Source organism: Euleptes europaea, chromosome 11, assembly GCF_029931775.1.
Source record: "Euleptes europaea isolate rEulEur1 chromosome 11, rEulEur1.hap1, whole genome shotgun sequence".
Classification (NCBI taxonomy): Eukaryota; Metazoa; Chordata; class Lepidosauria; order Squamata; family Sphaerodactylidae; genus Euleptes; species Euleptes europaea.
In genome coordinates, this window is record NC_079322.1 from 76,109,541 (window position 1) to 76,129,800 (window position 20,260).

Here is a 20,260-nt window from a genome sequence, read left to right on the forward strand (position 1 = left end):
TTCTTTCACAAGAAAGGGTGGACTCTATGACATTGTACCCTGCTGAGCCCCCTCCCACTACCTTCCCCAGGCTCCACCCCACAAATCTCCAGGGTTTCCCTAACCCAGACCTGGCAACCCTATAAATGTGCTCCTATGGTGGGGGCACATCAGGATAGAAGAAGAAGAGTAGGTTTTTATATGCCAACTTTCTCTACCACTTAAGGGAGAATCAAACCGGCTTACAATCACCTTCCCTTCCCCACAACAGACATCCTGTGAGGTGGGTGGGGGTGAGAGAGTGTGACTAGCCCAAGGTCACCCAGCTGGCTTCATGTGTAGGAGTAGGGAAATCCAGTTCACCAGATTAGCCTCCGTCGCTCATGTGGAGGAGTGGGGACTCAAACTCGGTTCTCCAGATAAGACTCCACCGCTTCAAACCACCGCTCTTAACCACTACACCATGCTGGATACTGACCTTTCCCGTTCTCTTCGCCGGGTCTTGGTTTCCTTGTGGTATCTGAAAAGCAATACATGCATTTTGTTTAAAATATAGCCGGTGTGTTTTAGGAAATGGCTGGCACACCTACCCACGACCAACCACCCCTTTTCTCTTCCTCCTTTTCCAGCAATGCTCTATTCTCTGTTTAACTGAAGACTGATTTCTTTCCAAAATAGCCAGGGAAAGGCCCAGGCCTGGCTTTTTAAAGCACTGGGCCCAGGTGGAGAGAGGTGGAAAACACGGGCCAGAAAGGCAGAACAGTCTGGGTGGAAAGCTGATGGGGGGGAGGGGGACAGAGAGAGAAAGCCAGACAGGAAGGCCAACTTCTCGATGGGAAACTGCATGGCAGTGGCATGTTGGAGGCGTGCAATGTGGCTGCCGCAGGAGGCGGAGTCAAGTGCAATACCTGCCTCCTGGCTTGGCGTAAGAATCACAGAAGGAGAACACATAAAGATATGAAGAAAAGTCCAAGGGGAAAAAAGAAAAAGAGGAAATAAAAAGAAGAAGAAGAGTTGTTTTTTATATGCTGACTTTCTCTACCACTTAAGGAAGAATCAAACCGGCCTACAATCACCTTCCTTTCCCCTCCCCACAACAGGCACCCTGTAAGGTAGGTGAGGCTGAGAGAGTGTGACTGGCCCAAGGTCACCCAGCTGGCTTCATGTGTAGGAGGTGGGGAAACAAATCCAGTTCACTAGATTAGTGTCTTCTGCTCAGGTGGAGGAGTGGGGAATCAAACCCGGTTCTCCAGATTAAAGGATTTCAGCACCAAGAAGAAGAGTTGGTTTTTATACTCCACTCTTCTCTACGATAAGGAGTCTCCAAGCGGCTTACAACCACCTCTCCCCCCACCCAACACACACACATAACAAGCATCTTTTGAGACAGGTGTGGCTGAGAAAGCTCTCATAGAACTGTGACTAGCCCAAGGTCATCAGCAGGCTTCACATGGAGGAGCAGGGAATTTAACCTGGTTCTCCAGATTAGAGTCCACCACTCTTAACCACTATACCACACTGGCTCTCCAGGACCAAACGAAGAAAAGGATGAAGGGGAAATGGAACCATACGCTGATGAAGGAGAGCACAGACGCTTACCAGTCTGCCTGATCCTATTGTGGCTGCAGCCTTTCATTTGAACGAGGTTAGCCAATGACAAGCCCTGCTGTAAGACGGCCCTGCCCACCCTGCGGGGGCCAGAGACAGTAATTGTGGGTGTGTGAGCTCTTGACCCATCGAACCAGAAATCACCACAGAGACAATCAGATTCCAAGCAGATGGCTTTACTGGTCAAATAGGCAATACAGTGCATTGAAGGCAAGATGACAGCTATGGCTTGTCTTGCCCGTTATTTGGAAATATAAGGCAGAGAAACGAAAGGAAACATCTCAACCGAGATAACAGCCTGACATCGTGCCACAGTGCCCACAGGCATCCTGTTGTGGAGCCCTGGCCTAGTGAACACCACCTACATACCTCCCAGGCAAGCTTTGTATCTGAAATGCAGAAGGCACACACCGTGGGACCATCCTGCATAATTTACAAAAAGAGCCCCCAACAACCCTGCATTATTTGCAGACTTGTCTCCTTTTGGGGTGGGCACATGAAGCTGCCTGATACTGAACCAGACCCTCGGTCCATCAAAGTCAGTCTTGTCTACTCGGACCGGCAGCGGCTCTCCAGGGTCTCAGGCAGGGGTCTTTCACATCACCTACCTGCCTGGTCCCTTTAAGTGGAGATGCCGGGGTTGAACCTGGGACCTTCTGCATGCCAAGCAGATGCTCTGCCACTGAGCAAGATCCCCCCACCACACCCTCCCTTCACTGATGTGGACGCCACCGCACTGAGCTTCCGGAAGACCTGCAGAAACGGACTCACTCACGCGACACGCTGAAGCCAAAGACGTTCTCGTAATCCTTCAACAGCCTTTTCAGCAAGGTGCTCTTTCCTGCGCCAGAAGGTCCACTCAGAACGACTGGCCTTGGTCCCACCATGGCTGGGGGGCAGGGGGAAGGAAAGAAAAGAAAAGCAAAAAAAAAAAATTATTTGCTAGGAACGTGTGTTTTTCCTAAGCTCTCACATATCCTACTCTGCACCAAGTCTCTTAAACCACGGGCTAGCAAGAGAGATCCTAAATGCAGAGAAGAAGAAGAGTTCATTTTTATACCCTGATTTTCACTTCCTGTAAGGAGTCTCGAACCAGCTTAAAATTGCCTTCCCTTCCTCTCCCCACAACAGACACCTCGAGAGGTAGGTGGGGCTGAGAGAGTTCGGAGAGTACTGTGACTACCCCAGGTCACCCCACAGGCTTCGTGTGGAGGAGTGGGGAAACCAACCCGGTTTTCCAGATTAGAGTCCACCGCTCCTAACCACTAAACTATGCTGTAGGGAAGGGCTTGGGATACCTCTAAGAGAGAACCCTCTCTGTGCCCCTGGTCTCTAGAAATGGCAAAGGGGGAATCACCACTCCTTTCCCCTGCTTTAGATAGGTATCAGTGACATCAGCTGCCACCACTCCAATCCCTACCTTCCCCTCAAGCCTATTTCCATGGCTAGCAAAGTCTCCCTTGCTTAACAGGTTTGGAAGCAAAATGTCCGGAGAAACGGGAGAAATACTGAGCTGGGCAGCAGCAGGCAGCTCAGCTATTGTCTGGCAACACAATCAGGTGTTGGGGACGAAGAGGGCTTTTCTCCAAGGTCGAGGATGAATGAAAATGAACCGGGGGGGGGGGGAGGGTATTCAGTTTGCAAGGACTCTCCCATCTCCCAGACAGATTTTATTTTTATATATTTTATTTATTTTGTTTTTATACTGCTTCTCTTTGGCTAAGAGCTCAGAGCCGTTTATATTAAATCATAGAATCACAGAGTTGGAAGGGGCCACACAGGCCATCTAGTCCAACCCCCTGCTCAATGCAGGATCAGCCTAGAGCATCCCTAACATGTATTTGGTCCAGCAGCTACTTGAAGACTGCCAGTGAGGGGGAGCTCACCACCTCCCTAGGCAGCCGATTCCACTGCTGAACTACCCTGACTGTAAAAACATCTCCCCTAATATCCAGCCGGTCCCTTTCTGCCCATACTTTAACCCAATTATTGCGAGGCCTATCCAATGAATGATTACATCAGTTAAAACAGGTTCATTGATTAAAATAGGTACAAAAATAACATAATAAGTATCCTATAAAACCCATAATCATATAAAATAATAGAAATACATATAAAGTAAAAGAAATACATATAAAGTAAAAGAAATACATAAAACACCATTGCTAAAACAGTAGGGACCCCTGTAAGTAACATCAAATACTACAATACCCACAAGTCAACTATACTTCACAATAAAGAGAAATTACGAGCCAAAAGCATGCTCAGATAATTCTGCCTTACAAAGACTCCAAAACGTCATCTGGTCCTGTCAGGTGTCTTCTGGCAGTGCATTTCAGAGGGAGGGTGCCACAACCAGGAAGGCCCTCCCCAGTGGAAGAAAGATATCCTGCCCTGGGAGCCAGGACTACCAGCAAGGCCCGTGAAGATCATAGAATCATAGAGTTGGAAGGGACCACCAGGGCCATCAAGTCCAACCCCCTGCACAATGCAGGAAATTCACAACTACCTCCCCCCTCCACACCCCTAGTGACCACAAGATGGCCAAGATGCCCTCCCTCTCATCATCTGCCTAAGGTCACAGAATCAGCATTGCTGACAGATGGCCATCTAACCTCTTCTTAAAAACCTCCAGGGAAGGAGAGCTTACCACCTCCCGAGGAAGCCTGTTCCACTGAGGAACCGCTCTAACTGTTAGAAAGTTCTTCCTAATGCCTAGACGGAAACTCTTTTGATTTAATTTCAACCCGTTGGTTCTGGTCCGACCTTCTTGAGCAACAGAAAACAACTCGGCACCCTCCTCTATATGACAGCCCTTCAAGTACTTGAACATGGTTATCATATCCCCTCTCAGTCTTCTCCTCTTCAGGCTAAACATACCCAGCTCCTTCAACCTTTCCTCATAGGACTTGGTCTCCCGACCCCTCACCATCTTTGTTGCCCTTCTCTGGACACGTTCCAGCTTGTCTACATCTTTCTTAAATTGTGGTGCCCAAAACTGAACACAGTACTCTAGTTGAGGTCTAACCAGAGCAGAGTAAAGCGATACCATCACTTTGCGTGATCTGGACACTATACGTCTGTTGATGCAGCCCAAGACTGCGTTTACCTTTTTAGTTACAGCATCACACTGCTGACTCATGTTCAGTGTTTGGTCTACCAAGACCCCAAGATCCTTTTCACACACACTACTGCTCAAACAAGTCTCCCCCATCCTATAATTATGCATTTGATTTTTCCTACCTAAATGCAGAACTTTACATTTGTCTTTGTTGAAGTGCAGTTTATTAGTTCTAGCCCATTTCTCCAGCCTGTCAAGATCATCCTGCATCTTGGCTCTGTCTTCTACCGTATTTGCCACCCCTGCCAATTTAGTATCATCTGCAAATTTAATAAGCATCCCCTCTATTCCTTCATCCAAATCATTGATAAAGATGTTGAACAACACAGGGCCCAGCACAGATCCCTGAGGAACTCCACTAGTCACTTCTCTCCAAGCGGACGAGGAACCATTAACTAGCACTCTTTGGGTACAATCTGTCAACCAGTGGCAGATCCACCTAACAATAATAGGATCTAACCCACATTTTCCCAATTTGTCAACTAGAATACTATGTGGAACCTTATCAAAAGCCTTACTGAAATCTAGATAAACTATGTCTACAGCTCTTGTAGGTTATCCGGGCTGTGTAACCGTGGTCTTGGAATTTTCTTTCCTGACGTTTCGCCAGCAACTGTGGCAGGCATCTTCAGAGTAGTAACACTGAAGGACAGTGTCTCTCAGTGTCAAGGGTGTAGAAAGAGTAATATATAGTCAGAAAGGGGTTGGGTTTGAGCTGAGTATTGTCCTGCAAAAGTATTGTCCTGTAAGTATCAAGATAATGTGCTAATGAGGGTATGGTATGTTAATATGGAACCATTGTATCCTGAAGTGATCTGTTAATGTGTGTAATCCAAAACTAATCTGTATGGCTATTGTTGAATGTTGTCTTTGTCTGGAGGTTTTTCAGGGCAGGAAGCCAAGCCTTATTCATTCTTAAACTCTCCTCTTTTCTGTTAAAGTTGTGCTGATGTTTGTGAATTTCAATGGCTTCTCTGTGCAATCTGACAAAATAGTTGGTAGAATTGTCCAGTCTTTCAGTGTCTTGGAATAAGACCCTGTGTCCTGTTTGTGTCAGTCCATGTTCAGCCACTGCTGATTTCTCAGGTTGGCCAAGTCTGCAGTATCTTTCATGTTCTTTTATCCTTGTTTGTATGCTGCGTTTTGTGGTCCCGATGTAAACTTCTCCACAGCTGCAAGGTATACGATATACTCCTGCAGAGGTGAGGGGGTCTCTTTTGTCTTTTGCTGATCGTAGCATTTGTTGTATTTTCTTGGTGGGTTTAAACACTGTTTGTAGGTTATGTTTTTTCAAAAGTTTCTCCATCCTATCAGTGACTCCTTTAATAAATGGCAAGAATACCTTTCCTATGGGAGACTGTTTTTCTTGAGTTTTCTGATTTTTGTTTGGTTCAATGGCCCTTCTGATTTCATTCTTGGAGTAGCCGTTTCAAGAATGAAATCAGAAGGGCCATTGAACCAAACAAAAATCAGAAAACTCAAGAAAAACAGTCTCCCATAGGAAAGGTATTCTTGCCATTTATTAAAGGAGTCACTGATAGGATGGAGAAACTTTTGAAAAAACATAACCTACAAACAGTGTTTAAACCCACCAAGAAAATACAACAAATGCTACGATCAGCAAAAGACAAAAGAGACCCCCTCACCTCTGCAGGAGTATATCGTATACCTTGCAGCTGTGGACAAGTTTACATCGGGACAACAAAACGCAGCATACAAACAAGGACAAAAGAACATGAAAGATACTGCAGACTTGGCCAACCTGAGAAATCAGCAGTGGCTGAACATGGACTGACACAAACAGGACACAGGGTCTTATTCCAAGACACTGAAAGACTGGACAATTCTACCAACTATTTTGTCAGATTGCACAGAGAAGCCATTGAAATTCACAAACATCAGCACAACTTTAACAGAAAAGAGGAGAGTTTAAGAATGAATAAGGCTTGGCTTCCTGCCCTGAAAAACCTCCAGACAAAGACAACATTCAACAATAGCCATACAGATTAGTTTTGGATTACACACATTAACAGATCACTTCAGGATACAATGGTTCCATATTAACATACCATACCCTCATTAGCACATTATCTTGATACTTACAGGACAATACTTTTGCAGGACAATACTCAGCTCAAACCCAACCCCTTTCTGACTATATATTACTCTTTCTACACCCTTGACACTGAGAGACACTGTCCTTCAGTGTTACTACTCTGAAGATGCCTGCCACAGTTGCTGGCGAAACGTCAGGAAAGAAAATTCCAAGACCACGGTTACACAGCCCGGATAACCTACAAGAACCAATGAACTCTGACCGTGAAAGCCTTCGACAATATTATGTCTACAGCATTCCCCTGATCCAGCAAGGTAGTAACTTTCTCAAAAAAGATGAACAAAGGAACGGTAGGGGCAGCCAGGTAGTGGGCATGAGGGTCCCATACCATTAAGAGCTTTAGTGGTAGAGCATCTGCTTGGCATGAAGAAGGTCCCAGGTTCAATCCCCAGCATCTCCAGTTAAAGGGACGAGGCAAGTAGGTGATGTGAAAGACCCATGCCTGAGACCCTGGAGAGCCGCTGCCGGTCTGAGTGAGACAATACTGACTTTGATGGACCAAAGGTCTGATTCAATAGAAGGCAGCTTCATGTGAGGGACTGCCCTCCCACACACACACACATGCAAGACTAAGGAAGAGTCCCATTTAATAAGGCACAGGGCATCAAACGAACCCCCCAAGGGGAACAAGAAATGGGGGCTAGCGTCGGGCACAAAGACCCCAACCATATCCTCGCACTCAAACTTTCCCAGCCTTACCTCTTGCGGTTCTGGGCTCCCTTTAAAACGCTCATACGCAACCCAGTTTGATTTTTTTTGTGAGCAACAAGCTGACCGTGAAAAGGAATGGGGGGGGGGGGGGAGTCAGAGCGAGGCGAACGCCGCCGGGCTATTTGCGAGCACCTAAAGCCTTAATTACAGATCCTTCGCCTTGAGACGGCCAATGAGAAGCCGTTCCCCCAAATCCCTCACTGCCTCCTGCTGCCCGCTCTTTCCACCCTCCCTCCGGCTTTCTTTAACAGCTTAAAGCTTCAGCCAGGCCTCTCCCATGTGCAGTGCGCCTCCCAGGCCGTCCACATGAGCACATGGAAGCTCTGGAATACCTGCCCGTGCACTGTCTTGCCTTTGTGTAGCTTATCGGCTCCAGGGACCGCAACACACCCAAGGTGTGTGTGTAAAGTGCCGTCAAGTTGCAGCCGACTTATGGCAACCCCTTATTTGGGTGTTCAAGGCAAAAGACGTTCAGAGGTGGTTGGCCATTGCCTTCCTCTGCAAAGCAACCCTGGTATTCCTTGCGGGTCTCCCATCCAAATGCTAACTAGGGCTGACCCTGCTTAGCTTCCGAGATGTGACGAGATCAGGCTATATCATGTTGCCTTCCCTCCCACACCCAAAGCAGCAACTTAAAAACAAAGAAAAGGAGCGCCCATCAATAAGCCGCAGTCGTTCAAGTGAGTCAAATGGGATCCAGTGCAAAAGAGGGAAGTCAGGTTAGTTCAAGTCCCAGGTGCTGCAGCCTCAAGGATGGTCCAGATTTCTTGCCCCCCCCCCCATTTTTAGCCCACCTTCCTTCAAACAGCTCAGAGAAATGTACACCTTTCCCCCCAACCAATTTCTCCGAACGACAACCCTGTGAGGTAAGTTAGGCTGAGCAATTATTCCAGGTTAGAGAGCGGTATGCAAATCTAAATAATAAATAAAATAATAAATGACATCAGTGAGAGAGCTGAGCAGGGGGTGGGAACTTGGGTCTCCCAGATCCTGGTTGAACCACTACAGCAATCTGGTTTTGAGACTGCAAAGAGTTAGCAGTTCTTGAACAGGCAAGGGTTTATTTTATTTTACTTTATTTATAAGCCTATTTTTCTCGGTCAGGCTTCAGGTGGGGGATGTGGTGTAAGTCAAGGCAATCACCAGGATCGGGCCTCTGACAGGCTATGGGACAAGGCAGGACTGATCTTGCCTGGTCTTTTCCCCTCCCCATCAAAGAAAAGGCTGGCTAAACTCAAGTCCTGCATGTTGCGGCCTTGCAAATACGATCACAGAATTTACCAGCCCCCGGTCCTTGAGAGCCCCTTGGTGCAGAGAGGTAAGTGGCAGTGTGCATGTGTTAGGTGCCATCAAGTCACTTCCAACACATGGTGACCCTATGAATCAATGTCCTCCAAAACGTCCTATCCTTAACAGCCTTGCTCAGGTCTTGCAAACTGAGGGCCGTGGCTTCCTTTATTGTGTCCATCCATCTCTTGTTGTGTCTTCCTCTTTTTCTGCTGCCTTCAACTTTTCCTAGCATGATTGTCTATTCCAGTACTGCAGTCAAAAGCTCTGCTCACGACCAAAGTTCAATCCCGATGGAAGATGGTTTCAGGTAGCCAGCTCATGGTTGACTCAGCCTTCCATCCTTCCGAGGTCAGTAAAATGAGGACCCAGCTTGCTGAGGGTAAAGTGTAGACAACCAGGGAAGGCAATGGCAAACCACCCTGTAAACAGTCTGCCTAGTAAAAGTTGGGATGAGATGTCACCCCATGGGTCAGGAATGACCCAGTGCTTGCACAGGGGACTACCTTTACCTTTTACCCTTTTCCTTTCGTATCCAATTCAATCGCCTGTGACACCTAATTTTTATTTTTCCTTCATTTATATCCTGCCTTCCTCCTGAACGGGGACCAAAAACGGTGCTCATTGTTCTCGCCTCCATTTGATCCTCACAACGACCCTGTGAGGTAGGCTAGGTTCGGCTGAGAGGGCGTGACTAGCCCAGGGTCACCCAGCAAGCTTCCATAACACAGTGAGGATCCGAACCTGGATCTCCAAGATCCTAGCCCGACGCTCTAACCACTATACCGTACTGACTGTGGAAAGGAAAGAACACCCCTCTTTTTATATTTTAAGAACGTTTGTTGTGTTTACTTGATTTGTCCCAATGTAGGAGACTTCAGCGTTGCCTAAACCAATTATTCTGTTTCCATGATCCAAGCCTGCACCAGGTTTGTATCAAATCTGGGTGTGGCACAGAGCAAAAATAAACTGGGTGAGGGGAGCAAGAATTGTACATAGCATTCAGACGGTAGGCAAATCTATTCACCTATTCAACAAAAATTATGTTGGCGTGACAGTAAGGAAGGCAGAGGATCAACACTGGAAGAGATCAACAGAGGTTCTGCTCAGACCACGGAGACTTGGCATCCGGAGAAAAGAAGATTAGCAGGCAGGTCCCCCGTCACCGCAAGAAAGGTTTCTTACCGAGACACTTCTAATCACCTTTCCTATTTATAGCATATCCCTTTTTTTTTGCAGTTGCACCTTGTCCGGCCTTCTGCTAGCGTGGCGTAGTGGTTAAGAGTGGCGGACTCTAAGCTAGAGAACCGGGTTTCCCCGCTCCTCCACATGAAGCCTGCTGGGTGACCTTGGGCCGGTCACAGTTTTCTCGGAACTCTCTTAGCCTCACCTACCTCACAAGGTGTCTGTTGTAGGGAGGGGAAGGTAATTGTAAGCCGCTTTGAGACTCCTTTCTTCTTCATGTGGAATCAGAGGGCAGGCAAGGGGGGTTAGGGGAACACCAGCTTTCCTGGCTGAAAGGTTAATGCCAAATGACCACGGTGAGATGGGCAATTTGCAACAAAAAAAGCTCTCTTGCAGGAGTGGGCGGCTTACTGGGAAACCGCCCAAAGGACCACTCCTCTGGCGGGCTTCTGGCGGCCAGGAGCAAACTGAGTCGAGTTGCAGTGGTGTTGACAGACACTGAGTCCAGCTAGTTGTGTATTATGAGATTGGACACTCTCCCAGTTTAACTCATCTAAGAATCTCTGCTGGGCGCATGGAAGATCCCAGGTTCAATCCCGGCAACCCCAGTTATGAGGAGCAAACAAGAGGTTAAGAGGACTGGACTAGGACCAAACCAGTGAGAAGTGGGTTCCAATCCCACATCGCCATAAAAGCTTGCTGGGTGACTTTGGGCCAGTCCTTCTCTTTTAGCCTAGCCTGCCTCCCAGGGATGTTGTAAGGAAAAATGGAAAATGGGAGAACCATCTAAGTTGCCTGCAATTCCCCGAGTTAAGTTCCAGTTAGCTGCCCATTCTATGGCAAGTATTAGTTCCTTTCAGGCGCAGAGCTCTGCAGGACAACCCCAGATAACAAAAGACAAAATAATATTTAGCAATGCTGTAATGGAGCAGGGCAAAGAAAGGCCCACATTTAAATAAATCAAAAATATTTTTTTAAAAATAAAATACCGTGGATGTAACTTGTCTGCGTGCTCCCAAGGGCATCCAGCCAAATAGGAAGTTCATTCTGGCTTACAAGACAGCTCATGCTTATAAAAAAAAATGAAGAGCTCCTAGGGAGTGTGGCACATCAATTCCCCAGAGGAGGGCAGCAGTAATTGGATATTTCCTGCTTCAGTGGCTGGCACGTAGTGCTCAACAGAGAATCACAGGGAAATGAAAAAGTCATCCTGCTCAAATTACCAGCCGTGTGAATAAGCACATGGATTTAAAAATCCCAGGAGGCCACACCAGACGCCGCCTTGCAGATGAACTTAGCAGCATCCAAGCTTAGCAACCTGAACCTCTGTGCCTCCCCAAACCGAGCAGGTATACTATTTTAAAAGATGCAGCCTTTGGGGAAAGCAGTTTTGCTTCCTCAAAGTTTTCAGCTTGCTTTCTGTTCAGAGCGCACACTAATTCCAGGATGTGTGCTTTAAGTGCCATCAAGTTGCTTCCGACTCTTGGCGACCCTATGAATCAATGTCCTCCAAAATGTTCTATCGTTAACAGCCTTGCTTTGGCGTTGAAAAACTGAGGGCCGTGGCTTCCTTTATAGAGTCCATCCATCTCTTGTTGGGTCTTCCTCTTTCCTTGCTGCCTTCAACTTTTCCTAGCCTGATTGACTTTTCCAGTGACTCTTGTCTTCTCATAATGTGACCAAAGCACGACAGCCTCAGTAGAGTCATTTTAGCTTCTAGCCAGTGTGGCGTAGTGGTTAAGAGCAGTGGTTTGGAGCAGTGGAGTCTGATCTGGAGAACCGGGTTTGATTCCCCACTCCTCCAGATGAGCGACGGAGGCTAATCTGGTGAACTGGGTTTGTTTCTCCACTCCTACACACAAAGCCAGCTGGGTGACCTTGGACAAGTCATAGCTCTGTTAGAGCTCTCAGCCCCACCTACCTCACAGGGTGTCTGTTGTGGGGAGGGGAAGAGAAGGTGATTGTAAGCCGGTTTGAGTCTCCCTTAAGTGGTAGAGAAAGTCGGCATATAAAAACCAACTCTTTTTCTTCTAGGGTCGGTTCAGGCTTGATTTGATCTATAACCCACTGATCCGTTTTTGGTTTTTTGCTGGCGGTCCAGAGTATCCGTAACACTCTTCTCCAACACCACATTTCAAAGGAATCTACAGCTTTCTTTATTGTCCAGCTTTCACTCCCATACATAGTAATAGGCAATACGATGGCCAGAATTAACTTGACCTTGGTTGGCAGTGACACAATTCCAGGATACCCTTTAGCAAACTCAGTTTAACTCCCTCTGTTTTACATACCAGAGTTTAAAGAGAGATGGCAAATGTTAGTCATGCCACTAGAGGTAGGACCAGTCAATAAGAACAGCAATTTGGTGATACAGTTTCAGAGGTGATCTGTTAATGTGTGAAATCCAAGGCTAATCTGCATGGCTATAAGGCTTGGCTTCCTGCCCTGAAAACCTCCAGACTAACAAAGACTACAGTCCACAATAGCCATGCAGATTAGCTTTGGATTTCACACATTAACAGATCACTTCAGGATACAATGGTTCCATATTAACATACCACACCCTCATTAGCACATTATCTTGATACTTACAGGACAATGATTAGCACATTACCTTTGTTACTTTTTGCAGGACAATGATTCAGCTCAAACCCAACTCCTTTCTGACTATATATTACTCTTCCTACACTCTTGACACTGAGAGACACCGTCCTTCAGTGTTACTCCTCTGAAGATGCCGGCCCTAGCTGCTGGCAAAACGTCAGGAAAGAAAATACCAAGACCACGGTCACACAGCCCGGATAACCTACAAGAACCAATCTACTGGGCTTGTCCCCGATTTGCAGAATTGGTCTCACCTCCGCTAAGGAGCCATACCAAACCGAAAGGGAAAACGGAAGCTGCCCTCTTCCTTCCCCCAAGCACTCGTGGCTTTGCGGAATATCGAACACAGGATACCCTTTGGTTCTTGTAGGTTATCCGGGCTGTGTAACCATGGTCTTGGAATTTTCTTTCCTGACGTTTCGCCAGCAGCTGTGGCAGGCATCTTCAGAGGAGTAACACTGAAGGACAGTGTCTCTCAGTGTCAAGTGTGTAGGAAGAGTCAGAGAGGGGTTGGGTTTGAGCTGAGTACTGTCCTGCAGAAGTAATGTGCTAATCATTGTCCTGTAAGTATCCAGATAATGTACTAATGAGGGTGTGGTATGTTAATATGGAACCATTGTATCCTGAAGTGATCTGTTAATGTGTGAAATCCAAAGCTAATCTGCATGGCTATTGTGGACTGTAGTCTTTGTTGGTCTGGAGGTTTTTCAGGGCAGGAAGCCAAGCCTTATTCATTCTTAAACGCTCTTCTTTTCTGTTAAAGTTGTGCTGATGTTTATGGATTTCAATGGCTTCTCTGTGCAATCTGACAATCTGACAGGATACCCTGCCAGAAATTTTGTTAGTCTTTAAGGCGCTACTGGACTCCCGCTCTTTTCTACTGCAGGATAACTCCAAGGCAGTCAGTTGGGAGTGGTGTGCCAACCCCAGGGGTGGAATTTGATCAAGCCCCTCCAGGCTCTTATGCACGTCCCCCACCAGCGCCTGTCCCTTCATGTGCACCTTGCAAGAATCCAATGCACTACCACAGCAAAGACAGTGTGGTGCAGTGGTTACAGCGCTAGGCAAAGACCTGGTGACAAAGGAAGGGGGGGGACTGTCAAATTACAAGTTGATCATAATAATCTGACAGAGACAGCTGACAGATAGCTGTCAGATCTGGGGGAGCGGGGAGGCCATCAAGATGCATCCAGATGCTGCAGAAAGGAGCCTCCTGGCTAGGAAGATACAAAACCAGCACAAGGGTTTTCATGTCAGTATTGCTCTTTCGCCCCTTGTGGAATGGGAGGCCTTCACACAGCCCATAATGTCCTGCATGCCCTGGGGAAACAATATGGAATTTGCACAGGTGCCATGTGGCTTACTAGAACTGAGGCTGCTTAATGCATGCATCCAGTACTGTCCTTCTGCCCCTTTCCCACCCACAACAATCCACCCACCTACATCCCCCTAGAGTTGGAGGAGTCCCCGAAGGGAGAGTCCAAAAATAAAAAACTGGGAGGGGGAACCCAGGTGAAGGTCCACAGAAGCAGGGGGGGAGCCTTTCAGTGCGACACCAATTCCTGGACGGGGGACCCCGAAAAACGACGCACCCACCTGCTAACGCGGTGCAGAGAAAGCGGCGCCAGCTCATAGGAAGAGGGGTCGGGAGCCGCCGCCCGGAATGATGGCTATCGCCGGGGAGGGAGGGGCGGGCCCGGGCCAGACGCCGCCGCCGGCAGCAGGCCCCTCCCTTCGCCCCGGGAGCCCGGGGCTCGTCATGGCTGCGCGACCGCGCCTACGAAGGAGCCGTCGCCGGGCGATGACGTCGGAGCGACGCCCGCTGGCGGGGAAGCCGAGGCCGCGCTCTGGTCCAGCGAGAGGCGGGTCACGTGAGCGGACCCGGGGGCTGGGAGGAGGGAAAAGGAGCCGGGAGGCCTCTCCGAGGAATAAACCATTGGGGATATTAAAAGGGGGGGGCGCGTGGTGGGTCAAACCAATCCTGGCCTGGGGTGTAGGAAGAGAAGGAGGAAGGTCAAGAGAGGGACGGGACCATTTGGGGAAGGGGAAGGAGGCCGAACCATTGTGGAAGGGGGGGGGGAGAAGGGCGAAACCATTGCGGGAGGGGTGTTTGTGCAAGAAAGGGGAGGGTCTGCAGTAGTAGAAAAGGGCCAGAGCCCAGCAGCACCTTAAAGACTAACAAAAATATTTTCTGGTAGGGTTTTGTGCATGTTTTCGTGCTGCCCTGGCTCCTCAAGGTGGTGTGCGGGAACCTCTCACAGCAACCCTGTGAGGTGGGCTAGGCTGGGACATTGCCCCAAGGGGTTTCAAGGCAAGAGACGCTCAGAGGTGGTTTGCCTTTGCCTGCCAACCTCGGACGGCTTTGGGGGTCCCCCAGCCAAGTGAGATCCACAGCCGAGTGGGGATTCGAACTCAAGGCTCTCCGGTCAGAGGGCTCCCAACTAAGAGTGGCACCCTGTGTAGGGTAAATCACAGTGGGTAGCCGTGTTAGTCTGTTTGCAGTAGTCAAAAAGGGCAAGAGTCCAGTAGCACCTTAAAGACTAACAAAAATATTTTCTGGTAGGGTATGAGCTTTCGTGGTATCTGAAGAAGTGAGCTGTGGCTCACGAAAGCTCATACCCTACCAGAAAATATTTTTGTTAGTCTTTAAGGTGCTACTGGACTCTTGCCCTTTTTGACCTGTGTAGGGTGGTGTGAGTCAGGGAGCTCAAACGTTAGGCCGAGACCCTCGCAGATAAACCTCTGCAGACACCTTCTAGGTTAAAAGCAACCACTAACCTCGATCCTTTTCTTCCCCAGCAGATGCTGTGAAGGGGTCGGATCACGCGTGCCGGAGATTGACCCGAGTTTGCGTCGCTTCAGAAGCACCATCACAGCTCAGAACGATGATCGCAAGCGGGGCTTTAAGGTAGGGCTGCACAGGGTTTTTTTGCTTAATGTGATCGGTGCTGTCCTGGAAGTCAGAGATTTGGGCCCTCGCTTGTAGCTTCTGCCATCTCGTACACATGTTCTTTTTTTTTCTGCCGTCATGTCACTGCTGATTTATGGTGACCCTGAAGATTTTCCAAGGCAAGAGGCTAACAGAGGTGGTTTGCCATTGCCTGCCTTTGCATAGCAACCATGGTCGCCTTTGGTGGTTTCCAACTCAAGTACTAACCAGGGCCGACCTTGCTTACCTTCTGAGATCTGACAAGATCAGGCTAGCCAGGGGCATCCGGGTCAGGACTGATAAACGTGGTGGGTAGGTATGTGTTTATTATTACGGCATTAGCCAGAAAAGATACTAACCTTGTCAATAAAACCGATTACATGATAAATAATCTCTTTGTACAAAATACAGATAAAATTATAATTAAAATTCACCTTATTAATACTAATACCCTTTTCCGAGCAGATTTTAATTGCTGCAGAGCAATACTTGGCTGCCTGCAAATATCACTGAGAGTCTCCCTCCTATAAAAGGAATTTAATTTCTCTTCCTCCAAACTGAATTCCATTGTGTTAATAAGAGGAAGAATTCGCTTCTGACGAATTCCCTCATAATAGATACACCTAAATAGAGCATGACTTGTATTTTCCATTTCACCTGACCCGCAAGGGCATGCCCACTCAGATCTTGATAACTTCCTATACCAGTGATGGCGAACCTTTTAGAGACCGAGTGCCCAAACTGCAACCAAAAACCCACTTATTTATCGCCGAGTGCCAATGCGGCAATTTAACCTGAATACCACCCCCAGAGGGGGCCCAGAGGGAGAGGCTAGGGCTGCCAAGTTCCTCTTTGCCATGAGTGGGAGGTTTTTGCGCCTGAGGAGGGCGGGGTTTGGGGAAGGACTTCAGTGCCATAGAGTCCAATTGCCAAAGTGGCAATTTTTTCCAGGGGAACTGATCTCTATTGGTTGGAGATCACTTGTAATAGGAGGAGATCTCCAGCTAGTACCTGGAGATTGGCAACTAGTTCCTTAGTGTTTTCTCTCTACATATCAAGACAAATGGAAAGGTGTTTGGAGGATGGCTTGTGGGCACTTCAAAGGTGGAATAGGACTGCACGCCCCTCCGCCCGCACAGACCCAGAGGGCGCCGGAGAAGCCGCTGGAGGGAAAGAAGGAAGGAAGGAAAGAAGGGAAGGGAGAAGGAAAGGGAAGGGAGGGAGGGAGAGAAAGAAAGAAAAAGAGAGAGAAAGGGAGAAGGAAATGGAGCAAGGGAGAGAAAGAAAAGTAGGGAAAGAAAAGGACAGAGGGAGACAGAAAAAGAAAGAGGCCATTTATGCATGGGCGGTTTTGCCTTGGATTTGCCACTCGGTGGGGCGTGGCGGCGGCGGCAGGCTAGTGAGAGGCGAGCAGGGTAGGGCAGAGGACGCCTCCTTCGCACCCACCGGCCAGCCACGCCCCTCCACCCGCACAGGCCCAGAGGGCGCCGGAGAAGCCGCCGGCCATGCCGAGTGTGGGCGCTCGGCTTCTGTTCCCCGCTCTCCCACCCACCTGGCCGGCCACGCACGCTCCAGTGGCGGCAATGGCGGCAGCTTCTGTGGGAGAGTCCGGGGGCCACCGCCAATGATGTCGGAGGTTCCCCACCCCTGGGCTACAGCCTCCCCCATCCGGGGCAGGGCAGAGCCGGAAAGGCCAGCGGCTTGGAGGAACCGCGCGTGCCGGCAGAGAGGGCTACGCGTGCCGGAAGTGGCACCCGTGCCATAGGTTCGCCAACACGGTCCTATACTTTCCCTCCAGGATTGCTTTTTTTTATATAACTTTTTAATTGTTTTTTCATACATTCGATACAATCAATTAACATTACCTTTCAATCTTTTCTAATTCCCAATTAAGACTAACATATATATAACAGTTATCTTCCCCTGCTTTGACTTCCCCTCTTCCTTCCAATCAGTTCTGTCCGGTATTTCAGACATTTTCCATTTAGCTGCGTATACCATTCTCGCAGCTGTGGTGGCATAGAGTAAAAAAGTCCGTTGTGTTATAATGTGGTCCGGTATAATGCTTAACAACATCATCTCTGAAGTTTTAGGGATGTTTTGTTGTAGAATTAACCTTAGCTCATTGTATATCATATCCCAAAAGTTTTTAGCTTTATCACAAAGCCACAACTTTCCCTCCAGGATTGCTGAGGGCAAGGCCGACCCTTTAGCCAGGGTTAGGGCTCTCCTTTGTTTATTTAGGTCAAATCGCAGCTGATTTATGGTGACCCTGAAGGAGTTTTAATTTGATAGTTATGCTTTAGTTATATCGTTGTATGTGAGACCCTTCTGAGCGAGATGGAGTACATTTATGCACCCTTATTATTATTATCATGCCAATAAAGGTGACTGAAACTGAACTGGTGACCCTGAAGGCTTTTCAAGGCAAGAGACATTCAGTGGTGGTTTGCCACCTCTGCATAGCAACCCTGGTCTTCCTTGGTAGTCTCCCATCCAAGTATTAACCAGGGCTAACCCTGCTTAGCTTCTGAGATCTGACGAGATCAGGCTAGCCTGGGCTTGCTAGATCAGGTCTGTACACGTTAAGTGCACATAAATCCCGCTGCATGCAGTGGCTTAGTTTTTCCTCTCTGCAAGTAAAGCAGCAACCCTGTGTAGTTTGCACAGTGACCGAATACAGTGGAACTTGCTTTTGAGTAGATGTGCCAACCGCAGCCCGAGCCTATTGCACAAGATGGCGTGAGCGCAAGAACAGGAAGGAGGTTTCTATGGTGAGAGGGCAACAGAGAGGAATTGATCCAAGTTTGCCTGACTCTTTACTGTGGCTGCTAAAGATTTTCCCTCCTAGATGATCATTCAGGAAAGCTAACAAAAGGTGACTTTTTCTACTTTAGGGCCATAAATTGCATATGCAGTATAGGTGAGCAGGCTAGTAATTCGATGCATACCAAATTCTGGCATCGCTATCAGTTTCTGCACTCATGCGGCCTTTCCACACTGTTTCTGTCCAAGCCAACCCATTGGTTCTCAAACCCACGCTGCCTTCTCCAAGTTGAGATGGTTTGACAAAAGTTATCAATGGCTTTCGTATGTCACCTTCTTCTGTCTGAATTTGGTTTCAGGGTCTTGCGGCCAGCGGCTGTCTGGAGGACCCTGGCCCCTCCTTGTGGCCTCCACACCTCTACCAGCCAGCTCAACTCCAATCGCACCTCCATCGCTTGTATCCCGAGGGTGAAATACACCAGGCTCTATCCAGTCCTGCTGGTCAGACCCGACGGCTCAACCATCCACATTCGCTACAAAGAGCCGAGGCGGATTCTTATGGTGAGAGTTAAACCATTTTTCCTGGGTGAGCAGAATTGCTCCTGGCTATGATAGGGAAAAAGGATCTTCCTGAAATATGTTGAACAGCTAGATTTAAGTCCAGTAGCGCCATAGAGACCAACAAGATTTTCAGGATGTAAGCTTGCGAGAGTCAAAGCTGATGAAGTGAGCTTTGATTATCGAAAACTCATACCCCCAAAATCTTGTTGGTCCCCACTGGACTCAAATCTAGCCGCTCCAGTGCCGAACAACATGGCTACGGTCCTAAATATGTTGTAAAATTCCTGGGGGGAATACATTGGCTACTTAGGTTGCACTGTGGGAGTCGACCTGGACCCGGTCTCATGTGAGTTAGGGTTCACTGCAGGGAGAAAGTTACCATGCCAGGGAGAAGGCGGTAAGTCCCCTGATATGCTACCGCTCCGTGTGCAAGGATTCTTTAAAAAAAAATGAAGGTGCATTCGGTCACATGAATCACCACCAGCCGTTTCAAGTGGCAAACTAGGCATGAACGTCCCACCTCCGGTGAGAACTGGGCTTTTGCTAGTGAAGGATGTTAGCTGAACAATCATCACGTTGGGGACCCCTGGAGTAGATCTGATTGAAAGAGCAAATGTCTGATTCAGTAGAATGCAGCTTCATGTGGATATGACTACTTGGAATCCTAGGGGTTTATTTTGTTCAGAGCGTTGGTATTGTTTAAAAAAGTTCTCTCTCTACTTCTAGATGCCGGTAGACATCAACACTCTCTCGGAAGAGGAGCGGAGGGCCCGGCTGAGGAGAAGGCACACCGCCAAGATTAAAGTGAAAGAGGAAGTCCCGTTTGAAGACGACTTTAATTTGGACGACTACAGGAAATTTTGGAAGAAGAAATGAGGCTCCTTTCGGGAGGTTTTTAGAGGAGAAACTCTGACGCTTCTAGTGTCCTTAGGCAGTTGCAAGAAGACTTTTGTTGGTGTTTGAGTAAAAAGATTTTTTCAGTTTCTGTGTGTCCCTGTTTTATTTTTGGAGGTGGGAATTCACGGACTTTGCATTTTGCATTTATTTATTTATATCCGGCTTTTCTCCCCAGTTGGAACTCATGAGTCGGATTTGTCCCGCTAACAGAGGTGCCATCTTCCCAGTGCACGGAATTTTCCCCTAACGCAGTTGGCAATTCATTATTTATTTTTATCTATTTGATTTAATTCATTTATACCTCACCTTTCTCCTCAATAGGAACCCAAGCATCATTCTTCCATTTTATCCCCACAACAACCCTGTGAGGTAGTTAGCCTGAGAGTGTGTGTCTGGCCCAAGGTCACCCAGCAGGCTTCCTTGGAAGAGTGGGGATTCTAACCTGGATCTTCCAGATGCTAGTCTGACACTCTTAACCACTAGAGCCAGAGTGGTG

The 20,260-nt window shown here is 48.0% G+C and overlaps 2 protein-coding genes across 2 annotated transcripts in view; one reads left to right on the forward strand and one right to left on the reverse strand.

Moving 5' to 3' along the window:
* Positions 1 to 20,260, reverse strand: part of GUK1 (guanylate kinase 1) — a 43,196-nt gene that overhangs the window by 8,324 nt on the left and 14,612 nt on the right. The window contains exons 2-3 of the mRNA XM_056857416.1: positions 2,363 to 2,476; positions 458 to 499 (exon numbers count right to left, since the gene is read on the reverse strand). Coding sequence (XP_056713394.1) covers positions 458 to 499; positions 2,363 to 2,474 — 154 coding nt within the window. The 5' untranslated portion in view covers positions 2,475 to 2,476. The remainder of the gene's footprint in view (positions 1 to 457; positions 500 to 2,362; positions 2,477 to 20,260) is intronic.
* MRPL55 (mitochondrial ribosomal protein L55) lies at positions 14,278 to 19,772 on the forward strand. The gene is made up of 4 exons (XM_056857147.1): positions 14,278 to 14,482; positions 15,414 to 15,519; positions 18,666 to 18,867; positions 19,594 to 19,772. Exons 1-4 carry the CDS (start codon positions 14,278 to 14,280, stop codon positions 19,741 to 19,743), a joined length of 663 nt encoding a protein of 220 aa, XP_056713125.1. The 3' UTR covers positions 19,744 to 19,772.